The sequence below is a fragment of the Oryx dammah genome, unplaced genomic scaffold, assembly GCF_014754425.2.
Source record: "Oryx dammah isolate SB20612 unplaced genomic scaffold, SCBI_Odam_1.1 HiC_scaffold_8, whole genome shotgun sequence".
In the NCBI taxonomy this organism is placed as follows: domain Eukaryota; kingdom Metazoa; phylum Chordata; class Mammalia; order Artiodactyla; family Bovidae; genus Oryx; species Oryx dammah.
The window spans coordinates 9,040,119-9,066,432 of record NW_024070192.1 but is presented as its reverse complement, the minus strand read 5'-3'; the positions used below and the strand labels follow the sequence as shown (position 1 = coordinate 9,066,432).

The following is a 26,314-nucleotide window of genomic DNA, read 5'->3' as shown; positions in this document are numbered from 1 at the left end:
AGGGGTTGGTCGCTCGTCTTTCTTCCTCCTGGGACGTGGCTGAGGCAGAGCTGCTGCTTTCGGCACTGCTGCCCGGGCAAGAAGTACCTGTCTTGTCTGAGGGTCTGTATTTCAGGGCCTCTTTGTTGTAGTGGCTAAAGAGTGTATCTTAAGAGTGTATTCTGTTTACAAAATTTAACTATTCTTTTACCCAGATTTCAGCCATCTCAACTCAGTGCATACATTTCAGGTTAAACAACTACAGAGTAATAAGTGTGGTGGTGGTGGTTTATTTGCTCCGTCGTGTCCGATTCTTTGTGACCCCATGGACTGTAGCCTGCCGAGCTCCCTCTGCCCGTAGGATTTCCCAGGTATTAAAAATGGAGTGGACTGCCACTTTTTTTTTTCCAAGGAATCTTCCCGACCCAGGGATCAAATTCTGTGATTTACCATTTTAGTCTATTATTGAGCATTCTTACAAGGGGTAATGAGGACTGTAACATTATAATGAAAATCTCAGCCCAAAGTCTAAAATAATGGAATGTTCTAAAAGTAAACGATATTATCATGAAAAAAGTTGACACTATGCTTTGTAGTTACAAAAAACAACAACATCCTTTTTCTGAATTCTGTTTGCTTCCTTTTTTTAGAAAGAATAAACTTGACTAACAGTGCGTGACATAGGTACTATTATCTGTCGTCCTGTTTAGTTTGTCACTGAAGCATTATGCAGTCCTTCATTGATTCTAAGACGTTTCTTTTACCCCCTAAGCAACTTCATGCGCCACTTTGCTCCCCGAGCAGTCTCGGGCGATGCAGCAGGTTCATCTGAATAACCCTCTCGTGACCAGGACAGATGTCCTGGCACTAGTGTGTGCCACCGGCCCAAGTGCTCTGACAGGAGGGGGCCTGGCCCTCGGGGAGGGCTCTGGGCACGCCTCCCAGGGTAGGAGGGCCGGGTGGACGGGTTCACGTGTGAGGCTGACCCGCCCTCCCTGTGACCCGGGCGCCAGTCTGACCTGAGGGGATAGAAACTGAGGCACTTGAGCACGGAGGCTGGGCTGGGAGGAGCTCAGGGGCGGCGCGGGCGGCTGCGGCACGGTCCTGGCAGGCGCTGCTCCGCTGCTGCCAAACATGCCCAGATTGCCACTCGGTGTCTGCGGACGGGGAGGGAGGGGTGGTTACATCGTCGCTGCAGGAGCAGGCGGGGGCAAAACCGCACCGGCTTCCTGCCATGCACAACTCGCACCAGACAGAAGGTTTAACAAGGGCTGTCCACAGCATGTCTCAGAAGAAGGGTCCTCCGACCCAGGTGAAGGGCGGCCCCCACAGGACAACTGCTGCCCCCCTGAGCACATAGCAACAGCAACACCCAGGGCCCAGTGGCCAGGCCTGGCACCATGAGCAGGGCTCCCCATGCCCCTGTCCCAGAGGTCTCTTTCCTGCCCCCCTCATCTTCCATTTTTGTTATTATTATTATTATTAAACTGATGGGACTTAAAAAAAAAAAGAAGTGCTGTTCAGACTTACGGACACAGTGGGAACAGAAAACGCTGGGATGAATTGAGAGAGTAGCATAGAAATGTATACATTACCATGTGTAAAACAGATAGCTAGTGAGAAGTTGCTCTGTGACACAGGGAGCTTAGCCTGGTGCTCTGTGACAACCCAGACGGGGTGGGATGGGGTGGGTGGCTCAAGGGGGAGGGAGCATATGTATATCTGTGGCTGATTCACGTAGACGTATGGCAGAAACCAACACAACATTGTAAAGCAATTATCTTCCCATTAACAAAAAATTTAAAAATGACAACACAAGACATACACACTCCAAAAAAAAAAAAAAGGTGAGAAAATACAGATTAAGATAATGATTTTCAACATAAGTGACGATTCTTTTCCACCAAAAGCCCCATGATCCAAAAAATAAAAAAGTACTGTTCACTTATGGTTGCTGAGAAGAAGGCCTGGGGGGAAGCATATTTAGGGCGTCTGGGATGGGTATGTACACACTGCCATAAGTAAAGCGGATGACCAACAAGGACCAACTGTACAGTACAGGGAACTCTGTTCAACCTTACGTGGCAGCCTGGATGGGAGGGGAGTTGGGAAGAGAGTGGATACATGTATATGCATGGCCGAGTCCCTTTGCTGTCCACCTGAAACTACCACAACATTGTTAATCAGCTATACTCCAACATAAGATAAAAAGTTGGAAAAAAAGAAATACTGTTCAAATCGGGTACAGATGACAGAAAATCCGCCTGCAAAGCTTGCCTACATCTTTAGATCACAGAAGCCACACAGAGCTGGTTTTAGGTGACCCACGACAAGCCCATCATGTCCAAGGGCACTACAGTAATACTGAGCCCCGCAGGGGACTGGCACGCATGTGGGTATGGGCACCATCTGTGCTGGGGTAACGGGCAGGGATCACTAACCGGAGGGAAGACATTTTCCAAAAGGAAACATAATTGAGTCCAACAAGACCTGAACCTGAATACACGGGCAAATTCAGGCTGGTGAGTTTGTGTTAAATTCAGCAACTATACTGAGTGCTTCTGTCTGTCTCCTGGCTGAGTTATCTGACCCTTGGGGCCGTTGGCCTGGCCTCTGAGTCCCTGATGGCAGCTGAAACCTCCACTGCCGCCTGATGAGCCCCATGAACATGAGACGGCGGTGGGGGTTCTGTGGACTGGGGTGCTGCTGAGAACTGGCCTTAGCCACCCCCAACCTCACAGCATCGCTGGAAGAGAAGGCTCAGAGCTGTGCGTGTGTGAGCCTCAGCCGGGAGGAAAGCAAGGAGAGTTCCAGGGATGGGAAGTGCATGCGCTTGCTTTCATGTGACTTTATCCCAGGGGAGAGAAGTGACACGAGGCGGCCACCGTTCAAAACCCCAGGTCCTGCCTCAGGGACGTCTGACAGTGACGTGCACCTTCTCCACGACTGTCAAAGGCAGGGAACGATGCCAAAATCACTCTGAAAGCCACTGAGAACCTGCAGGAGGTGTCATCTCTATTTCTGGGGAAGAAGGGAGAGTATGGTGTTTTCCTGCAGGTTAATAATGCGTTTAAGGTGTCCATGGTCAGGAGAGGCAGAACAGATCTGTGAATAGATCTGGCAGCTGAAGACCGCTCTGTGGCCCGCGTCACTTCACGAGCAGTGCGTTAGCACCAAGGGTGCTGAACGCAAACACATTTCAGTTACATGCAGAAATAATTTTGGAGCACTTCCTGTAACGTGGTTAAAGTTCTAGAATTGGATTCATTTCTTGACAGCAGTACGTCACTTGAAAGGAAATCCTTGTCATAGTTCAGTTCCCTTTACACGTTCAGTGGTATTTTCACATCCAGGTATTAATTAAAAATAAAGTTCACGTCTCAAACACACTGATTTAAAGGCACAGAAAGGAGACCCTGGTGAGCCTCTGCCAGCAGCCTTACCTGTCTAGCAGAATTCAAGTTTTGCATGCCCAGCCCTGAGGCAATCCCGCCCAGGGCCTGACTGGGGAGTGCACTGTTGGAAAGGGGGGGCTTCAGGCTTGGTGAAGGCAAAAATGGTGAAGTCGTGGGCTCTTCCACGAGGCCGCCATCCTGATTGGGGAAAGAAAGCGTGAGCTGTGGGCAGGGCCCGTCCACACGCAAAGCACAAGTTCCCAGGACGCAGACAGGGATGTGGATGAATGTAAAGAAGTGAAAGATCAAAAGCATGTAGACGAGAGGACAGAGAAATGGGCGAAAGGAAGAGGGGGAAAAGAAAAAAGAGAAGCAGGATTAAGACGCTGTTTTCATTTTAACAATTATTTTACAAACACACATATCAGCTTACATAGTCTCATCACTACCAGCCCTGCCTATGGGTAGGAGTCAGGAGAGAGACAGTGTAAGTCTTACTTGGAAAACACTTTAACCACCATTTTCAAACAAACAGGCTCCTCTGAGAACTTACTAACAAGGCTCTAGGTATATGCTAGGTTGAGATCTGCTGACATTCATCGGTTTTTGATTTCATATGGCTTAACCTAAGTACTCTTGCCTAGAAAATCCCATGGACGGAGGAGCCTGGTGTCCATGGGGTCGCAAAGAGTTGGACACGACTGAGCGACTTCACTTAACCTAATAATAAGGTAAATTATAAAACAGACAAAAACCTTACTTTTTTTTTTAACATTTACTGAGGTATCAGGTCCTTTGTAAATTTACCTCATCTAACTTCACAACAAGCCTAGAGTATTATTTCAGATTTTAAAGATACAGAAATAAGTCAGGGTCCCACACTTGGCAAATAAAAATTCAGGATGCTGAGTTAAACTGGAATTTCAGATAAACGCCTGATAATATTACAGACTATGTATGGTCACAAATGATTCACTGTTGTCTGAAATTCCGATGTCCCCGGACACAGTGGTGCCGGGCACAGTGAGGGCTCCATTGCGCGGAGCTCCGGCTGGAAGACACTGCTTATCTGAGAACAAAGACCAACTCTCGTCTCTTCTCCTGCGAGCCTGCTTTCTGTGTCTGTTTGCTTTAGAGTTGTCTTTCCTTGCTTCTATTATTTTTTCAAGGTCAGACATTTTGATCAAGCTTAACGGGACACTGTTAAGCTGTGTGACTCCCTCTGAGGTCACACCAGTCTGGAGAAACTGCACCAAGCAGGACAGTATTGAGGGGTGTGAACTGGCGACACCACTTGCTGAACCATCTAAGGTGGTTTTCCCGTACCTGTGGGTTTTCTGAAGTGGCCCATCCAAGCAAGGCCCACGCCCAACCACTTCTAGACCTTTCTCCTGAGATTAAACATGTAATACATCACTTCCAGTCGGAAGAACTGTACACATCAAACCATAAAATAGAAATCTGATGACTCTCGTCTACAGGACAAATTCAAGCAGCCAAGTTTACCCACCGGCATGAAAATCAGTTTTCAATTTCCGTAATTTATCACATCATATGAAATACTTACAACATTACCTCTTTTGAGTCAAACATTCATATATACTAGAAAAATGGGTAAAAGTCACTTAAATATTACAGTCCAGTAACTTTCTAATCCAACACAGTGAAAACGAAAAACATGCCTTGTTAAAAACAAACTAAAAGCCACCTAAACACATACCTTGTCAAGGAAGGTGGGGCGGTCCACGGAAGACTCTTTGGAGATAGGTGGGCGGCAGCCAAGGGGCTTGGTGACCATTCCGTTGTAGTCGGTCACTCCCAGTCCACGCTTGTCCACGTCCACCTTCTTTTCCAGCAGAGCGCCTGGGGCAGAGCAGACAGAGGCAGCGTTTGAAACAAGATGCCCAGGGGGTTGGCTGTGAGTGCTGAGCACAGACGGGTGCCACCCGACACCTCAGGGAAGGAGTCAAGACCTTCACCCCCCAGAGGACATGGCCAAGCGCGGGAGGCTGTGGTCTGGCCCCTGCTCCATATCAGCCACCCCTGCCCCAAGGGGGCTAGGCCCTTCCTCTCCCCTGGGACTTGTCATCTCCCTTTCCCAAAGAGGGCCTTTTCCCAGCTGTCCCACCTCATACCCATCGACTTCCACCTGCTGAGTCCCTTCCGGCTGCAAGGACCTGTCCAGACGGTGGGGACACAACAATGCAAACCAGTCTGTCCTGTGTTCCTTCAATTCAGATACTGGTGTCTGTTCAGCTGCCTCGAAGCTCTGGGGAGGCAGGACTAACTCCCTACTGATCATGCCCGGTACACGCACACGCACACACGCACACACACTCACACACACACTCTCCTGGCTCAGGCTCTCACAAAGTGACAAGTGTCTTTCTCGTGGTCTATGTGGGGCCAAGTTCGACATCTCTGTGCCCTCTGTTGGTCATTTCAATGGTCCCCGTGGTCCCCAAGCCAATGTCCTAAGCATGAGAAGGCTGCGTGGCACCTGCCTTGTTCAGCAGCTGCTGATGAGCAACAAGGGGGTGCAGCTGGAACAGGAAGACACAGTCACCATCTGTGTGTAAGGCTGTGGGGAGGGAGCTAAAGTAACATCTACAGTGTGAGATAAAGCTTCAGAAAAGATGGAAAGCAGATACATTTGTGGACTCACAAGATGATGACTTATTTTTCTTTTTTTAAACAAGAACTTTTTTTTTTTTTTAAGCTGATGGCATTGGTGTGAGTAGAAAAGTGAACAGTCTATGATCATTATTAAACTACCCAGGGTCAGGTCACCCTTCTTAGCTAATGTTTTATTATAAAGAAACATGGCTGGCGTATGATTATTCATGAGACATATGTATTACACAGAAACACACAGGACTTTCCAGGCAGTCCAGTGGTTAAGACTCTGCCTTCCATTGTCAGGGGGTGTGGGTTTGATATCTGGTTGGGGAACTGAGACCCCACACACTGCGGGCTGTGGCCAGAGTAAAGGAAAGGAAAAGAAAAAAAAAAAGCTTAACTCTCCTCACAGCCCCCCAAACCCAGGGTTAACGTATTGACTGGTTGACAAAAATGCTGTGGCCAGAGGCTTGGACGACCTCATCCCTGCATGTCCCCAAGGGGCAAGGGTTCAGTACTTCCTGATTTAGTACTTTGGCTCACTCAGCAGGCATCAAGCTGGGCACGTGGCCCCAGCACCTTTCTCTAAGAGGGTCACTATCTCCTCCCCTCGAAACAGATGAGGATAGTATCAATTCACCTATTTGTTGCAGAAACGAAAAAAGAAAGAAACGGGAAAAGCAGATGTGGTTCCATGTGGTGCTTGACCGTCTGTCCCCAGAGACCACTGGTCCTGAAGGGTCAGCCCGGCAGCAGGTGTACATGCTATGGGTGACCCTGTCTCTCGAGCACGTATTCAACCACTGACCCCTGACTCAGAACACTGAGACTCACAAACCCGTATCTTTAAAACAAAGTGTGCTCGAGGTGCGTCCTTGCACTTACTCATGGCCTGATCGAGATTCATGTTGTTGCTCTTCAAGGCCTCTTCAGCCGGCTCTCTCTGCAGAGGGAAGTGGAGTGCTCATTAGGAGGTGTGGTAACAGAATGAAAAGCTTGCGAAGAGCTCGAGCACTGTTAACGCAGGGAAGCGATCAATAGTAACCTGACATTGTTCCATTTAGGAACCAGAAATACTTTTCTTCTGTGGTTAGAGACAAATGTCTTCTAAATAAAAAACCCTTGTCGTAAGAAAACATATTGAATTGATTTTCAGAGGGAAGAAGACTTTAAGCCCCTAATGTCCACTGCCAGGGAAGTCCTGTCACTGACTGTGGTCAGTGGGGTGACCCCTCCCAGGGCAGCCACAGGGACTCACGGGGAGAGTCAGATTCCAGGATGTGTCCGTTGTCGACTACTTCTTGCCAAAAAAATGTAAAAACAACATAACACAAAACAAGTACTAATAGATGCATTTTGATAATCATCTCTCGGATTGAAACAGACTAGTCTTGGTGGAGACCAAGCAGGGCTCGATGCTGAAGTGCCATGGGGCCGCTCTAGGCCCTTCACCTCGAAGCAGATGGGGAGGCTGGGGCCTGGGCTGAGCGCGTGCGGGGTCTGGGGCCTGCATCCTGTGAGAAGTATGTGGTCCCCTCTTCCAGTCTGGGGCCACTCCAGACCCATCCCGAAGGGGCACCCATGGCAACCAAAAGGTAAACGCTCATTTGAGTAAAGATGTGGAGAGGAGACATCTGAAGGGACTACTCGGCAGGGGCAGGAGGCATGGTTCATGATCTGAACGCTTCCACTCGCTCCTGGGAACTGAAGAGATGGGGAGCCATCTTCAGAGGAACACCCTAAGATCTCCAGCTCTCGCTACACATGATCTGAAACTCAAGCACCAAACAGGTCTGCTTGGGTTTCTTTATCTGGACGCAAGGTTTTAGTGCTTTATACCAAGTCCTCCCTTGAGATCTTGGTCAATCTTGCAGAAATGAATGAAAACTCACTTTTAGATGAAAAGAAAATAGAAAATTGTATAAGCCAAGGAAAATTAAAGGTCACCCATCATTTTTCATTCTAGTAAAAGGTTCTCACACCTTTCTAGACAGAAAGGATGTGGATCTTTGCTGTCGTTCAAAGCAAATCCTCATCCCTAGGCAGGAGTGCCCAGGTGAAAAGGGCATGCACGGGTTAGGTTTTGCCACCCATCGCATCCCCCAAGGTCTTCTTCCTGTGCTACACGTGACAAGGCGGACACAGCACACAACAGGGCCGCGCAGGGGAGGGCACACGGTGGCAGTGGGAAAGGGGGGCGCCAGTCACCGGGAAGCCCATGTCTGTGAGTTGCTTCATCAGCCGGGTCATGATCCAGGCCTCGTCCTGCTTGCCAGATGTTTTCATGCCCTAGAACCGAGGGTGGGAGGAGAGAGTCCATGAGGCAGGTTCTATGGTATTGTTTTAAATTACTTTCTATTGGAGTCGAGTTACTTGACAATGCTGCACGTCGCTGCTGTACAGCAAAGTGAAGCAGCTCTAGGTATTCATATGTCCCCTCTTTTGGGGGTTTCCTTCCCATTCAGGTCACCACAAGGCCCGAGTCCCCAGTGCTGTAGAGTAGGTTCTCGTTAGTTATTCATTTTATACATAGACTCAATAGGTCCACGTGTCAGTCCAACCTTCCAGCTCCTCCCACCCTTCCTTTCCCCCTTGGTATCCATACATCCGTCCTCTCTGTCTGTGTCTCTATTTCCCCTCTGCAGACAAGAGCGTCTGTAACACTTTTCTAGATTCCGCTGAGATGCGTTAATATAGATCTGTTTCTCTCTTTCTGGCTTACTTCACTCAGCGTGATACTCACTGGGCCCACGTGAGCCACATTTTAATAAAGCATTCTTCCAGAAATGGGAGACGCCCAAAGCTTGTGTTGATTTCAAGTCAGAGCACCCCATGTTAGCGCTGAGCAATGCTGCGCTCCCCGCCACCCTGACAGTGTCTGGTGGCTTGTGCTACGGAATGCTTCAGGGTGCTTTCGCAGTTGGCATGTGTGTGCGATTTATGGACTTAAAAAAAGCAAGATAACGATTCTTTCCCTTCAGAGGATACATTTCGTTCATCACAAATAGGAACCGCGTCCATGATCAGATAAGCATGCTAGGTGCTCCCTTGAACACGACCCTGTAATAACCACATAAAATCTACTAAAAATTACATGGCTTGTGCCCTTTTATCAGCTTTGTTCTAAAAGATGACACAATACAGGGTGTTTGTTCCAACAGGATGAAAAGGCAACAGGATGAAAGGAACGAAAAAACCTGTTAATTCTGTTAACTCATGGCCTGCGGGGCGGAGAGGACAGTGAGGAGAGAGCCATGAGGGGAGGGTGAAGACAGGAGGAGGGAGTCGAGTGAAGAGGAAAGGGTGGCGGGGTGGAGAGGGGGCCGCGGGGATGGTGCGGGGGCTGGGCGTCAGGACATGACCCCTGCACAACCTCCTGCTCTCCTGCAAGGAGGGGGATCTAACGATGCATTCACGCCTCATACAAAACTGGGCCTGGGACTTCCCTGCTGGTGCAGTGGGTAAGAGTCTGCCTACCAACACAGGGGACTCGGGTTCGACTCCAGGGGCCATGCCAGGTTCTTGACTCCAACTGCCAGAGACGGTTCCAACTCGGAGGTGATGCCTCTTGGCCCCTGTCAGTACCCTCCATGGGCATGTGCATCGAGTTTTTAAATTTTACTTTACTTGGGGAGGATCCCACATGCCAAGGAGCAACTAAGCCCAGGTGCCACAACCATACAGGCTTGAGCGCCTACAGCCCTTCCCTACGAGGGAAGCCACTGCAATGAGAAGCCCACTCACTGCAGCTGGAGAGTAGCCCCCGCTCGCCACAACAACAGAAAAGCCAGGGCACAGCAATGAAGACCCAGGGCAGTCAAAAATAAAGAAATAAAGTTTTAAAAGCTTATTAAAAAAAAACAAACCCTGGGAGAATGGAATTTAAACACGTATATTATCATAAGTGAAACGGATCGCCAGTCCAGGTTCGATGCATGAGACAGGGTGCTCAGGGCTGGTGCACAGGATGACCCAGAGGGATGCGACGGGGAGGGAGGTGGGAGGGGGGTTCAGGATGGGGAACACATGTACACCTGTGGCGGATTCATGTCAATGTATGACAAAACCAATACAATATTGTAAAGTAATAAATAAATAAATAAATAAAGGGGCGGGGGGGAACCTGGTAAATAACTTCAGTCGTGTCCGACTCTTTGCGACCTCATGGAATATAGCCTGCCAGGCTCCTCGGGTCTATGGGATTCTTCAGGCAGGAATGTTGGAGTAGGCTGCCATGCCTTCCTCCAGGGGAGACTTTCGGACCCAGGGTTTGAACCTGTGTCTCTTCCGTCTCCTGCCTTAGCAGGTGGGTCCTTTCCCACCAGTGCACAGTCACAGGACACAGTTTGTGGGGTGACTGTAAACTGACATGCTGGCTTTCCTCAAGGAAGCAGCCTCTCTGGAGGTGATTATAATCCTTCCTGTGCAGCCAGAGACAGGTTTGCCAAGAATACACAATATTTTAATTCACCAGTTTAGTGTTTCTGGTCCTGTCATTGATTGGATGATTTGCCAGCCAGACTGTGAAAAGACCTAATTTGAAGCCTGCCATCACATCTACTCTTTATGAGCAGAGAGCCCTGGTTTCACTTTCTGGGTGCTGCTAACTGCCAATTGAGTGGCTTTCAAACTGGAATTGTTTTAAACGGATAATACATTCACACGATTCGAGAGCAGAAACGGGCACAGGGAAGCATCTTCCTCCTACTCCACGCCCAGTCCGCTGAGTTCTCCTTTGCTTCCTCATCCTTCCAGACAGTTCTGAATTCTACAGAGGCTGTTATGAGTGCACGCATGACTCACACATCCATTTTTCTCTCCTTTTCCTCTGCCCCCTAAAATCGGGGATGTGCTAGACAGAGATTCTGAGCCTTGTCTTTCACTTGGTGATATATTTTGGTGATCTTTTCATATGAGTATGTTTAAAGTTTCTTTAAAATTTTTTTTTTAGTTTTTCATAATATGGAGGTAGCATAATTTAACTAGTTACGCCATCAATGTACATTTAAGTTACTATTATATATATATATTTCTTTTGCTGTCCTATGATAAGCAGGAGACACAAGGGACGCGGGTTTGATCCCTGGGTTGGGAAGATACCCTGGAGAAGAGAATGGCAACTCACTCCAGTATTCCTGCCTGGGAAATGCCACGGACAGAGGAGCCTGGTGGGCTACAGCCCAGGGGGTCGAAAGGAGTCCAATAGGACTGAGCAGGCTTGCACATTCATACACAACATGCCCCATTATGTTAACATAACAATATTTTTTTAATGCAAAGTAATTATATTTTCTAGAAAAATTTTTGGTGAGACGAGTGGTACTATCACGCCTGGCTGGACCTCTCTCCACTGTGCGGCTTCCTGGAAGCATCTGGATTCACCCATCAGTCCCTGCTTTCACGCTGCTGTGACAGCAACGCCGGGCCACGCTCTGCGCTCGGCAGAGACCCCCCGAGAGGGCCTCAGGACCCCCAGGGTCCTCAGGGCACTGAGAGCCTCGGCTCCCTCTGTCACTAACCGGAGAGACCACCTTGACGCCATGCAGGGCTCAGCATTCACCCCCCGACCCCGGGGCCGCACGCACCTTCTGGAGCCCTTTCTTGGGGGCGTTCCCCCAGGAGCTGCAGGAAGAGGGGCTCTCCTGCGAAGCCGCGCTGTTCCACATGCTCCCGTCCTCGTCCTCCCACTGACTGGCACCGAGGTTCGCGTCGTCCCCGCCGCTGCCCCAGCCTTCTTGCATAGATTTTGAAGCTAGAAAGAGAGGGAGCAGGAGCGTGTGTCAATCACCATTCCCAAAGCTGACAGGGGCGCCCTGTGACACCGCTGAGGGGAGGCAGGGCAGAGGGGTGTACAGCACCAACCTCTTACTCCTCTGTCCTCCCTTACGCCTAAGAATTTAATTTTTCCTACTGGACATGTAATGTATGTGTATACGTGCGTCTGTTTTTGTCTTCCAACTCCAGCTATTTGTAATCTGTGCTGTTCCAATGCCCTTAACCCACTAGAGGTCACTTTTTAAAGACATATTTATTTGGCAGTGCCAGGTCTTAGCTGTGGCACATGGGGTCTTTCATCTAGGTTGGCGACACGCGGAATCTTTAGTTGTGGAGTCTGGGCTCTAGTTCCCTGACCAGGAATGGAACCTGGGCCCCCTGCATTGGGAGCGTGGAGTCTCAGCCACTGGACCACCAGGGAAGTCCCTAGGGGTCGTTTTGAAACAAGGACATTCTAACAATTAGTCCTGGGGGCTACCGAAGGTGGCCGTCGCTGAGTGACATGAGATGCTGGTAAAAGGCAGAGTCCTGAAAACGATCACGGTCCTCCATGTCATGTGGTACGTCATGCGCCCCAGTGCTACCCCAGTGTGACCAGACCTAAGCTGCCTGAGGATCCTGAAAAGTTCGGCAGGTCTGTGCTCGGGCTCAGCAGCCTGCACTCTTGATGAGCTCCCAGCACATGCTCCCAGAATGACAGGAGGGACACAGCCAAGGGCTCAGGCAGAGGCAAGCTGAATACTGAGTTTCAATTTTAGGATATTGTTGTTTTCTCCTTTCTTAAAATACAAAGTAATCTTTGGCGTAAAAGTCACCCCAATTCTCCTTCCTGGGGAATCTGGAGAAGGCCAAAGATCAGGTGCCACTACAGTTAGCTACAGTCTGTAAGACGATGAAGACTGGAGGCTTACAAGGTGGCCAGGCATGTAATTAGGGCTCCGAGGACAGATGATACAAACAAATACATTGCCTCCACACCGGAATCTACACACCCAGGGCTTTCCCATCCTTCGGGTTTCTAACAACAAGTGACATGAATGGGACACAAAATCCGGCAAAATGGTTGGCACACAGAGCACGCTATCCGTGCCGACAAAGTAACAAAACACTCAAACAATAAAGCTGCATTTTTTTTTTTTTTTTTAAAGCTGCATTTTTAAGATCTTAATAATGTCAAAAAAAAAAAAAAAAGGCACTTTTGCACCCATGTGAACAATTAATGTTACCCTGGTCTTAAATCAGTCAACTTACATTCATACTACTGTCAGAAGTATCACACTGTAAAGCAGCCACACCTTATAGAATCCACTTGGTGAACATGATCTGGACAACAGTAAGGATGCACGCTTTATGTATACTCATTATACTTTCCAACAATGGTAGGAAAACACAGCATGTTTTTTTCTCTTTAAAAAAAGAGAATCCAAAGCTGAATTTTCTTTACTAGGCAGCAAAGGCAATGACAACCCACTCCAGTACTCTTGCCCAGAAAATCCCATGGACAGAGGAGCCTGGTAGGCTGCAGTCCATGGGGTCGCTGAGGGTCGGACACGACTAACCGACTTCACTTTCACTTTTCACTTTCACGCATTGGAGAAGGAAATGGCAACCCACTCCAGTGTTCTTGCCTGGAGAATCCCAGGGACAGGGGAGCCTGGTGGGCTGCCGTCTATGCGGTCACACAGAGTCGGACACGACTGAAGCAACTTAGCTTAACAGGCAGCAAAAGCAAGGCAAGTGTCAAACTGTGGAGTAATATATTTTTCAAAACCCAATCTCAAAAAGAAAAATGACCTGCCTTATCTACCTGTTCAGTGAAAGAGCAGGTTTAAATTGTCTGAATGACAGGTAGGACAATTTCTGCTGAAGAAGCCTGGAGGCTACTAACCATCATTTTTTTTCTCTTTTGAAAAGAGAACATGGACTTCTCTCAAAAGCTCCTTTTCCTTCATTTATCAGACAGGACAAGTATTTCTTTACAGTCTAAGTTTAACATTAATCTTAAAATGTGGTGGCTCAGTAAAGAATCCACCAGCGATGCAGGAGGACCCGGGTTTAATCCCTGGGTGGGGAAGATCCCCTGGAGAAGGGAATGGCAACCCACTCCAGGACTCTTGCCTGGAGAGTCCCATAGACAGAGGAGCCTGGCAGGCTACAGTTCATGGGGTTGCAAAGAGTCGGACACGATTGAGCAACTTTCACTTCAAATGTAAATAAAATGAGGAAAGTGTCCTAAAACACTAATTCTTGAAATTAAATGAGAAGTATGCCTCTAAATAGAGTACGTGTGGCCCATTTCCAAACAGCCGACCCAGGGCAGGCAAGACGCTGGGCTCACCTGGTTTGCACAGGGCTGGGGCGGCAGTGGGGGCGCTGGCCCTCCCGAATGTCAGCGCCGGCTCGGTGGGCTGGTCCCCCCATCCGGTGCCGCTGCAGGGTGGCTTGCCCCACGCTGCTGTGCCATTATCAACCAGGGCGGACGGGGATGATGACTCCCCCCAAGAGTTTTCAGCCTTCGAATGAACGTTAGGCATTTCTCCCCAGCCCGACGAAGCTGAAGAGGGCACCGGGGAGAGAGAAGACAACAAACGTGAAATAGAGAGAGAGAAAGTGAGACTGGTGATTGCAAGTTCAAAAGCATTCTGAGATTATCTTTAGGATGGCTTTTAGGAGAAAGTGAAAAGCAGACAATATTAAATCTAATCAGATTTGTTTTTTTTTTTTTAAAGTTGCAGTCTTCCTCACTTCTGACCCCTACTCCCTTAAAACTGAAAGTCTGTTATATTAAAAGCTATTCAATTCACACCATCTGCAAAAAAGATAGAGTTTTAAAAAGTAGTTTAGAACTAAAGTTTAAGGAGTAGCTCTTTTGCTTCTGGTGTTATATCTAACAACCTAAAAGAAATTTCATATTAAACTCTTATAAAAAATTTACGAGTTGCAACATTTTTCTCACTTTTTTTTTGACCAACCGTCAAGAACACAGGTCTGAGCAAACAAAGAAGACAGAAGAGGAAACATATACAGATAAAGTAATAACAGAGCACCCAGATGGTTCTTAGGTACCAGCAGTGAGTTGGGAAAGGCGTTGAGACATTGGTGTTAAAAGATGGGAACCAAATGGAGGAATTACGGAGAAGAATGGTTCCAAGCATATCTCGGAATTCTGCTTTCATTCCTCCAACCCATCCTGTTGCTAGCATCCTGAACCGGGCCTTGTACCAGAGATGAGGATGCAATTAAGCGAATTCAGAAGGTTCTAGTGTTACTATCTATGAGGCACAGACGAGGTTAAGAGACTAGGCCACAGTAAGGATCTCCCCACCTTCTTTATACTTTAGTAAGACAAACATTTTACGTCATATGCAAACTTCCAAATCAACCTGAGTTCTGATCTTTGTGTCTTTGCCCATAGGCTCACTTGATAATACTGAAAAGTCACGCTGACAGCTCACATCAGCTGTAATTTTCATATAGACATAGCTTCTCACAGGCAGAACTGTGAATGCTTTAAATACTAACTGAAGAATAGAAACCACAAATAAGCCAATCACAAAATTAAAATTTTTTGGTTAAAACATGGATATTACCATCTTGGTTATGAAATCTATTAATTTTCTGACTAAAAATAGCATGGAATCAGCTCCCTTGATGCTTTACTCTAATAAAATACAACAGTAATGATTAATGACAAAACTACCTACCACCTATGAATCATTTAAAATTACAAGCTGTATAATGAGCAAAACATTATGTGAATTATTACCAATATCACAGAAAGTGTTGATCACTCAGTCATGTTCAACTCTTTGCCACCCCATGGACTGTAGCCAGTCAGGCTCCTCTGTCCATGAAATTCTCCAGGCAAAGAATACTGGAGTGGGTTGCCATTCCCTTCTCCAGGGGATCTTCCCCACCCAGGGACTGAGCCTGGGTGTCTCATACTGCAGGCAGATTCTTTATCGACTCAGCCACCTGGTTAAAGGTACCATCAGGGAAGTTAGCCCTAATCACTATTGTCGGCAAAGACTAACTATAATATTACCTGTAACTACACAAAAAACAATAATGCATGTTGGGAGAAGTGGTTTTACAAATCGAAGGAACAAAATTAGGAAAATTAACACAGAAGACAAAAACTAAGGAAGTTTTGGGAAGCTGAAATAATTCAGGTGTTACCAAGTCAATCAGCTGCAAAGATAGTGATTTATTGTCGGCAAATAATTAACAAAATCACCTGATCAAAAGGCAGGCACACAGGGACTTCCCTGGTGGTCTGATGGGTTAGGACTCCACTCTGCCAATGCACGGGGTACTCGTTTGATCCCTGGTCGAGGAACTAAGATCCCACAGGCCCCACAGTGTGACCAAAAAGGGTAAAAAGGAGAGAGAAAGAAAAAGGCAGATACACAGCATTTCTCTAGATTACTGTGTTCCAGCTCCAGACTGGGTTTGAACTAGATCCAAACAAGCCAGTGTAAATCCTACACTGCATTTCATAAATTAGTATCGGTTTTCCTTAGGCTCATCAGAAAACTAACTAGTATTAATACAATAAGAATGGGACAAAATGATTGTCCTGTAGCATTTACTTTTACAAAACCGGACACACACATACAAAAACCTATGCAATCGAGAAACCGTATTTTGTGAGACAGAGATCAATATCCTTAAGTGGTGATGATCAAAAACTGAAAAGCAGCTTAAACCCCAAACTCTGAGGTTAGTGAACATTCTGTAAAATCAGTGAAGGTCAAGAGTGATGCTGCAGAATCTGTAAAAGACCTGCTCTGTAGCAGAAACCTCATCAGACACTCATTGGGTCTGCACTTTGTTTGGAGGGGGAATCCCAGCTGATGTGAACATTTTCTGTGATATTGGTAATAATTCACATAACAACAAGCAGGCAAGTAAGTGTTCAAGCCGTGAGCTGAGCCACAGCCTAGCAGATGCTGTCATTGCTGCTCCCATCTCTGATCCCAGCGGCCCGGGTACCACAAGCCCTGACAGGAGGGGCCAGGCGCTGTATGTGTAAAAACGAATGGAGAGGACCCACAGGAAGCAGCACCTTGTCACTGTTATGAAGGGAACTGAGGGAGATGTGACTGATCCTTCTGTAGCACAAAGAACAGCTGGTCCCCCAGACCAGGAGAGGGACAGGCTCAGATCACCTGTGGTCCCTGAGAGGGATGGACTCTGCTCTCACTGCAGAGCAGTGCTCAGTTCAGGACAGACAGGAATATCATAGGCAATGTGGGGCAAGGATAATGCCTCAACGCAGCTAGTCCTTGCAGAATACGAGACTAATGTCATCAATGAAAAATTACCGAGTAACCCCATCATCCCCAGTGACACAGTACGTGTGCACAGTCTCTGCACAGGGCTCAGCTGTTGTTCAATCGCCAAGTTTTGTCCAACTCTTTGTGACCCGTGGACTGTAGCCCACCAGGCTCCTCTATGGGATTTCCCAGGCAAGAATACTAGAGTGGGTCGCCATTTCCTTTTCCAGTAGGGCTCAGTGAAAGTGAAGTCACTCAGTCATGTCCGACTCTTCGTGACCCCATGGACGGTAGCCCACCAGGCTTCTCCATCCAAGGCATTTTCTAGGCAAGAGTGCTGGAGTGGGTTGCCATTTCCTTCTCCAGGGAATCTTTCCAACCCAGGGATCGAACCCAGGTCTCCCGCATTGTGGGCAGATGCTTCACTGTCTGAGCCACTATGTGCAAGTAATGCCTCTAACATTTTATCTGTCTCTGTCAAAGTGGTTGAAATAAAATCCACAGCTGCTTTCACACTATCATGACATAGACATCACACACGTGCATAAGGCCCAGAGGACGGAGAACAAACAAGAACCCGGAAATAGTCACCATGGTGGACGGGGCATGTTATCCTTCTACGTTTGGTGGGACTGTGTGCAATTTGTTTAAAAATATATATATTATCTATAAATATTTTTCACATACAAGTAGATAACTTTGGCTCTTCCAACCAAACAGGAATGCCTTTATCCAGGGTGAATCTCATATTCTTTGTCTACTAAAAACCATTAAAAGGAGATTCTGAGGGTAACATATTCAAGAGGAAAAAAAAATCACAAATGCATGTGATGTCTCTATCTCTGTGGGGTGTCATGGATGTCGTATGTTATACGTAGCAGCGGGCAGGTATGTATTACACACGTGAGACCCCCACCACCTCCCCCCAACATGTGTCCTCAGCAAGCTACTTAACTGCCCGTTTCCTCTGTAATATGAGGCCCGGGCGGCCATCAGGACCACATGAGATGAGCATAAGATGTGCCGCACGTGGTCGCCTGGCGCTGCCAGGCCATGCTTGTCGCCAGGACCCGGGCACCAGGCACATGTCAGCAGGAGCTTTTTCAGAGACAGTGAGCAGGGGGTGAGGGAGAAGTCATGGGAACGAGGACTTGCAGAAGAAAGACCTGGGTGGGTGTGACGTGATAGCTTGGGTGGGTGTGACGTGATAGCCGTGTTTCTTAATAATAACTTAGTTTTGGCTGTGCTGGGTCTTCATTGTTGTGCAGGCTTTTCTCTAGTTGCGGCGAGAAGAGGCTACTCTTGTCATTGTGGTGGCTTCTTATGCTGCAGAGATGGGCTCTAGGGCGTAGCCTCAATAGTTGTGGCCCGTGGGCTTAGCTGCTACACGGCATATGGGACCTTCCCAGATCAGGGATCGATCTGGGATCCATCTTGTCTCCTACACTGGCAGGTGGATTCTTTACCACGGAGCCACTAGGAAAGCCCAGAACCCTACCATCTTAGACAGAATCTCTCCTCTCGACCTTGGCCCTCTGCTCATTGCCCTTCTTCCACAGCTGCACCTGCTGCCCCATCTCTGGCTGAGACCCAGGCTTCCGCATCCCACCTCTGCTGTCCCCTTGACAGACACGTGCCTCCCGTGTATGCCCTGAGAAGGCAGTGCACTTCGCCATGACCTGCCCACCTGCCCGAGCTCCAAACCTTCCCTGCTCCTGCATCCAGATGCTTTCCTAGTCTGGCTGCTGTATCCATCTATGCCCCTGGCCACTATTCCTTCCCCTCTCATGCCAAACACGGCTGAGCTCAGCTCTTCTCCTCCAGCTGTGCTTCCCACTAATCCACTCTTCATCTTACAGCTGACACGATTCTGTAATTAAGCCAGATGGTTCAATCTGCTTCATCTTCTCAGTGGCTTCCCAGACCTCTGGATACACCCCGATTCCTTCACGGGGCCTAAAGGAATGTGCCTGCTCTTGCCGTGGTCTCCTTTCTCCGCAAGGCCTTCCAGCCACCCCCACCACCAACTAGGGTGAAGTTCTTTCTGTCCCTCAAAGAGGCTGCCTTCCCTCTTGCCTCCAGGTCTTTGGTGATAGTGCCTCTGTCTGAGCCACTCCTCTGCGAGTTCTCCAGCTACAAAGGCCAGCTGGACTGAAACCTCTCTCTCCCCCGTGGTCCATGTTGCACGTGTATTTTCTCAGTCACGTTCACACTCCCTGAGGGCAGGCTCTGGTCTGTAGCAGCTTTTTGCCTCTTTTACTGCAGCACCTAGGAGAGTGCCTTGTGCAGGGCAGGGACTCAACACACAAGATTTTCATCTAATTTTAGCATTTTTCTTTCCACTGAAATCAGAACATGATTTGTACTGTATAATGCCATATAAAACGTTTCAACCAAAAACGGTTTTGTTTCATGGTTAACCACATCAGAACCACCTGTGGAGCTTTAAAACCGGCCAGTGGGCGGGCTTCCCATCCAGACCAACGACACCTGCATCTGAGGTGTCTCTGAGGCTGGTACCTCCCAGCTCCCTAAGCTCTTGGGGAATTCTAACGAAAGCCCTCTGGGGTTGAAAACCACTGATTTATCTCATAAATAAACAAAGACTTTGTAATAAGTAAACACAGGCTAACACAATGGCCTCCGATCTTTCTAAAGAAGGTATATTTCTTTTCCTCTCCTTTCTCCTGAAAGTGGGTAATATTTTTACCTGCCTTGGACTGAAAGCTATCAGAAAATCCCATTTTATTTCTTTTTTCTCTCTCTTGGATTGAAAGCTATCAGAAAATCCTACTTTATTTTTTCTCTATACTATTATCTCGTTGGATGATATTCAAATGCGATCCTGTAAGGTGACGGGCATGGAAATCAGTTTTATGTCATTTGCTACAAAAATGCTAGTTGAGTGTGCGTGCAAACGTAATGGGAGTTCTTCTTTAACCTCTGAAGGCACATGCAGCGCCGTACCTGGGCCGAGCAGCGGCGATCGGCTGAGCTGGGCGCTGGCCTGGTGCGCCGGGGGCGCCTCGGCCGCGCTCGCGCTGTTGCTCGTGGCGGCGGTGGTGGCGGTGGCGCCCGCCGAGGCGCTGCTCTGGATGCCTGGGTTGTTTCTGTCCCACATGTTTACAGTTTTATTGTTGTAGTTGCTCGGGTCGCCCCAAGCTGAGGTACCGTCATCGATTTCCATTTTGCGTCGGATGGAGGGCGGGGAAGGCTCCTCCCAGCCCGTGGCCTCGCTGCTGTCCTTCGGTTTGACGGGGACCGGCCCCCCGATCCACCCTGTTCCTGTCTGTTTCACGGAAGCGGCTCCTCCCCAGTTATTCGAGCTGCTGTCTGGGGGTTTGCTCGCCCAGTTCTGTTGGGGGCCAGGCTTCAGAGACTCTCCCCAGCTCGTCCCTGGATTCACCTTCGCGTTTGTGCCATTGCTCCAGCCACCGGCCCCCGACCTCGGAGCCTCGTTCCAGCCAGGCCCTGACCGACTGCTGTCAGCATCCCAGCCTGAGGCGTTCTTCTTCCCCTCCCCGAGGTGTCCGAGGACAGAGGCCGAATCGGCCCAGTCTCCGCCTCCCGCGCTCCAGGATGGGTGCGGCTTGTGTCCATCTCCCCAGTTCTGAGATCTGGGTTTCTGAGGCTCAGCCCAGGCGGGGGACTTGTCCTCCTGATTTACGGTCCCGCTCCAAGTGTGGCCACTCTTGGCAGCAGCAGCATTATTAACAGCAGTAGAGCTTATCGCCTCCCCCCAAACCGCGGGGCCATTTGGCGCTTTGTGGCTGCTGTCTCCCCAGCCGGCGTGCGCTGGCGCAGCAGCAGGCGGTGAGCTGACCCACCCCGATACTGAAGAGGTATTTGTACTGTTCACGCTGGACCCATCGTTCTTCCCCCCTGAGTGTGAAGGCTGAGTAGCTGCACACCCCCAGGCCTCTGTCCCATTGTCGTTCTTGCGCTCGGACCTGGGGGACTCTTCAAATTCCCAGGCAGTGTTTTGCTTCACTGGAGTCTGTCCCCAACCAGTGTTGGACAGAACTCTCGGGTCCAGGTCGCTCCTTGGCAACTGGAGGTGCCCTTGCTCGAGAAGCCCTCTATCTCGCCGTCGGCCTTCTGCCCCATCCCGCCCAGTGCTCCCTTCGTGGTGGCTGCCAGAACTGTCGCTGCTGCCTTCACTGGCTGGCGTTCCAGAGGACGCAGCTTTGGCCCAAGAGTTCACAAGCTCGCTGCCAGGCTGCGTGGCAGGATTCTGGCCGCCAGCGCTAGGACTGTCCCACCCTGTTGATCCTTTCCCGCTGACGTCGCTACTGGAATGCTGGTTGGGGGGCTTCCCCCAGTCTCCGTTCACCCCGTTGGAGGTGCTCCGGCTGGGGTGGCCCCAAGCTCCCGAGTGGAGGTTGCCCACGCCACTGCTGGCCCCGCTCCGCCCCCAGGCGAGGACGCCAGGACCAGCGGGAGGTCCTGAGTCCCAGGCGTTGCTCCCTCCGTTCCCCTCCTTCTGCACAGCGCTGTTGGAGCCATTCTGCTTCGCACTTAATGCTGAGTTCACAGTGTCGCCATTCCCCTGACTGAACCCGGAACCACTGTTTCCTGTGGTCGGGTTACCTGGGGACAGTCCCCACACAGAACTGCCGATTCCTTCGCTGCCACCCCCGCCGACTTGAGAAACTGACGATCCGTTAGCACCAGGAAGGCCTTGCAGGTGGGGCGGGATGATGGCCCCCATGCCGACAGCCAGGCCCCAGTTCGGCAGTCCGTTCGTCTGCACTGCGTTGAGAGGGCTGGGGGAAGGGCTCAGGGGGTTAGTGTTGTTTGGCCCGTCAGTGTTAAGGTTCTGAGGTTGTGCGCTGAAAGACACATTCTGGGAAGTGGACGTCTGTGGTCCTGTGCTCTCTTGCGGCAGCAAGTTTCCCCAAGCACCTAAAGTGCCCGCGGGGTTCCCATTCTGGGTGCCCATGTTCTGACCTATGGCACTGACCGGACTGCAAATACTGGAAGGGTTGCCTGTCGCCACAGTTCCTTCGTGTCCGAGTACAGGCCAGGCAGCTGGGTTGGCGTTGGGATTAAGGTTAAGATTAATGCCAGCGTTGGAGTTGGAGGCACCCCAGCAGTTCTGACTCCTCCCATCTCCGATCATGTTGTCCATTTTCCCATCCCCGCCGCCGAGGGAGCAGTGAGCCAGGCCCGAGCCGGCGCTGGCGGCTACGCCCCACACTCTGGCAGCACCTCCGTTACCGTTCGCTCCCCCCGCCCCAAGGGCACTCTGAGCGGACGGGTTTTGGACCAGTGTGCCGTTGGAGCCATTATTGCCGTTCGTCTTCTTGGTCTGTCCAGTGAAGCTGCCCTGGGCGCTCCCCGTAGCCATGCTACTGTTCTCTGAGCCACAGTTGGAGGCAGAGTCAGTGTCTGTGGTACATTCTGAGGCGGATTCCGTCTCTGCTCCCGTGATGGAAGGCCAGGCCCCCGCGTCTGTCCTGTCGCTTAGCGCCTTCTCCCAGCTGCAGCTGGCTTCGCTCCGATAAGTGGGCTGCTGTCCCCAGTGGGAACTCTCATAATGCTCCGCTGGGCCGCTGTGACTGAGATCTGAAAAAGAAGAAACACGTTCAAAGTTAGCTTCTCCTCCCACTTATCAATCGACTGCTCAAACTAGTCTTGGGGGCACGCTCTTTCTTCTGAGTTTTCAATTCTGAATGACAGACACTAAAAATGACTCCAAGAAAAAAAGTTATTTGTCTTCTAAGTGCATCCTAAGTGGCTTAGGTCACGTTGGACTCTTTGTGACCCCATGGACCATTCCATAGCCCACCGGACTCTGTCCATGGGATTCTCCAGGCAAGAATACTGGAGTGGATTGCCATGCCCTCCTCCAGGGGATCTTCCTGATCCAGGGATGGAACCCAAGTCTCTTATGTCTTCTAAGTAGCTCTCACTCAAAAAAGACTTAATGCTTCCAAAATTACATTAGTTCTTCCCACTACACCATCCTACTGGGAAGATTCACAGTATACACATCAGCACATGTGTGTCTCTGAAAGCATTTGTAATAAAGAAATCGGCTTGACTGAAGTAGTCTGAAATCTACCTGAGTGTGCCACACCTGTGAATACACTGGCGCCAACTCCAAAGCTCACATGGGTGCTTGGGTGCCGCCTGCAGTTCTTTTCAAGACCTCTGAAGAGTCACAGTATTAGACAGAGGCTACACGGCGCATTTGGCAGAAAAGAATCATAAATGACCCACAGAAGCACATAACAGAACCAAGTATTTTGGGGGTTGGGGATGGAGAGACAGAAAGAAGTAGCTTTAGAAAATGATATCTCATGTTATCAAGGGAGCAATGGTTAGAATCACTTAATTACATTTCTACTAATTTATCTGTTATTACCAGTGATTATGGTTTACCCCGGTTTCCTGAGCATTAATAAAAAAAAAATATTCATAGCCCTACATCTGGTATCTTCTTAGATCTCTAGGGATTCCTTCTACCTCTGCTTTCTATTTTACTAACTTGGTCTTTTCTTTGGAGATTCCCCAGAAGAACTTTATATGATGTTTTCTATGGTGTTTATATAATTTCACTCTTAGAAGTCTAATAAATAATCTATATTTGGTATCTGAATTTTATCTCCTGTAATTTCCTAATTTTGAGTATTCTTAACATTGCAATGAAACTTATATACCAAATTTTCCAACAGGCTTTATTTGAAGTATGAAGTGAAGTGAAAGTCACTCAGCCGTGTCCAACTCTTTGTGACCCCATGGACTATACAGTCCATGGAATTCTCCAGGCCAGAATACTGGAGTGGGTAGCCTTTGCCTTTTCCAGGGGATCTTCCCAACCTAGGGATCAAACCCAGGTCTTCCACATTGCAGGCGGATTCTTTATCAGCTGAGTCACAAGGGAAGCCCATTTGAAGTATGCATCACTCAAAACTAAAGTAATATAAAAAATTAATTTAATGTATTTACGTAAAACCTCAATTAAAAATCCTTGACAGAGTTTCTTTAAATAGTAAGATACACAGATAATTGCAATTAAATATTTCTTCTCTTTTAGAACTTTTCCATTATGTTCTTTGCAAATTAATTTCAACAAGAAAAAAATCTTATTCATCATGCACAGTAAAACTGGGTGTCCCCTCAAATCTTTTTTCTTTTTGATAGAGCTAAAAGAAGAAAAGAGGAAGTATGCAATCATCACTATCACTAGAAAGAATACACCAAAGCTCATTTCAGCCTTAAAAAAACTCCCACATTAGTGATTTCTGTTGCCTGATTTAAATGGAATGGAATGAATTTAGAATGATGGTTTAGGTGATTCTAAAGTAGGCGAGTAATTACAGGTGAAAAGCACAAAGGGATAATGAAGAGGGGCAACAGAACACTTCAAGTATCTCAATTACTATAAAACAATAAAGGTTTTTACTGCCAAACATTAGGGGTTGGCTCTACAACTCTCAGAGAAGGCGATGGCACTCCACTGCAGTACTCCTGCCTGAGAATCCCATGGACGGAGGAGCCTGGTAGGTTGCAGTCCATGGGGTCTTGAAGAGTCGAACACGACTGAGCGACTTCACTTTCATTTTTCACTTAGATGCATTGGAGAAGGAAATGGCAACCCATTCCAGTGTTCTTGCCTGGAGAATCCCAGGGACGGGGGAGCCTGGTGGGCTGCCATCTATGGGGTCACACAGAGACGGACACGACTGAAGTGACTTAGCAGCAGCAGCAGCTACAATCTGGTTTATGACTACTTCTTCTGTTGGTTTTGCCTATACTAAACTAGCTTGTTTAGTTGCTACATCGTGTCTGACTCTTGCGACCCCATGGACTGTAGCTTGCCAGGCTCCTCTGTCTATGGAATTCTCCAGGCAAGAATACTGAGTGGGTTGCCATTCCCTCATATCATATATCACTTATATGTGAAATCTAAAAAACGGATACAAATGAACTTATTTACAGAACAGAAATAGATTCCCAGACAGAGAAAAAAAGCTTAAGGTTACCAAGAGGGAAGAGGGGGAGGGGTAAATTAGGAATTTGGAATTAACAGATATACACAACTATATGGAGAAGGCAATGGCACCCCAGTCCAGTACTCTTGCCTGGCAAATCCCAGGGATGGGGGAGCCTGGTGGGCTGCCGACTATGGGGTCGCACAGAGTCAGACATGACTGAAGTGACTTTGCAGCAGCAGCAGCACGCAACTATATATAAAATAGATAAACAAGGACCTATAGCACAGGGAACTAAATTAAACTGTAACCGGAAACACTAACATGAGTAAGAGCAATTCTGGGATGGGGGGGAGGAAGGGAGAAGATGGACTAAGATCCAGATATGGTGAGTCTGGGGTGCTTGCAAGACCTCCAAGCGGATCTGTCCACAGTCCTGGGAGAAGCAAGCTGGAAGCTCAGACATCAATGGGCGGTTCATCAGCCCCCTCTATGTGGACTCGTGCATCCTTACAGGTGCTTCATCCAGACCCTTAAAAGGCCATCACTGCCACTCTTCCCGCCTCTTCACTCCTCTCCATCATCCACTTCAGTTGCCAGATCAAGTGGGGACTACGTTAGACAAGCACTGGGGAATCTATGGGTTGTCATCCACTCGACAGGACCTTTTTCTCAAAGGCAAGAATGTGTCTGCAAGTGGTGCATGCCAAGAGGGCAGTGTTTCTAACTCAGAGGGGAGCTAAACGCTCTGGAACTTGGCGCAGCCAGCCAGAAGGGAGCTGAGAGAGAGAGAGACGGCTAGAGGAGAGGAGATAAAGGAGGGAAGGAGGCGCAATATCCTCCTTGAGACGAAATATCCTTCAGGAAACTCCCTGGCAGTCTAGTGGTTAGGACTTGGCGCTTTCACTGCCACCGCTCTGGGTGCAATCCCTGGTTGAGGAACTAAGATCCCAAAAGCTGCTCAGCATGGCCAAAATAAATAAATAAATAAGATCCCGCACACCAGCCTTAAGGGTGTTTTACTGAACGGGCATCCACACCTGTGCTTTGGCACAGAGGGGTAAAGAAAGGACAAGTTGCCACTGCTGCTAAAGGAGCCTAAAGGAGAGGCTCAACTCTCACCAACGCACGGCACAGCTCAAGTCCACTTTCTGGTGAGGACTTCTGTCCTAAACTTGCAAAGAGGGCCAACTCTTACATATGGAGCTATTGGGAGGGGCTTAAAATGAGGCTAACCAGTGAATTTGCTATATACATTTATCTAAGTGTTATTACTATGTAAGCCACTAAAACACATTTTTTTTTAACATAAAATATTTTTAGTTGT

General features: G+C 48.6%; 1 protein-coding gene across 4 annotated transcripts in view; it reads right to left on the bottom strand.

Moving 5' to 3' along the window:
- Window positions 1–26,314, bottom strand: part of TNRC6C (trinucleotide repeat containing adaptor 6C) — a 73,620-nt gene that overhangs the window by 17,015 nt on the left and 30,291 nt on the right. For 2 of the 4 annotated variants that reach the window (XM_040244682.1, XM_040244683.1), the window contains exons 4-11: window positions 20,015–22,615; window positions 14,107–14,322; window positions 11,579–11,745; window positions 8,202–8,282; window positions 6,879–6,936; window positions 5,095–5,237; window positions 3,423–3,572; window positions 999–1,136 (exon numbers count right to left, since the gene is read on the bottom strand). In XM_040244682.1, the coding sequence (XP_040100616.1) occupies window positions 999–1,136; window positions 3,423–3,572; window positions 5,095–5,237; window positions 6,879–6,936; window positions 8,202–8,282; window positions 11,579–11,745; window positions 14,107–14,322; window positions 20,015–22,615 (3,554 nt within the window). Of the gene's footprint in view, window positions 1–998; window positions 1,137–3,422; window positions 3,597–5,094; window positions 5,238–6,878; window positions 6,937–8,201; window positions 8,283–11,578; window positions 11,746–14,106; window positions 14,323–20,014; window positions 22,616–26,314 lie in introns of all 4 variants that reach the window. The other 2 variants (XM_040244681.1, XM_040244684.1) reach the window with 2 other exon arrangements.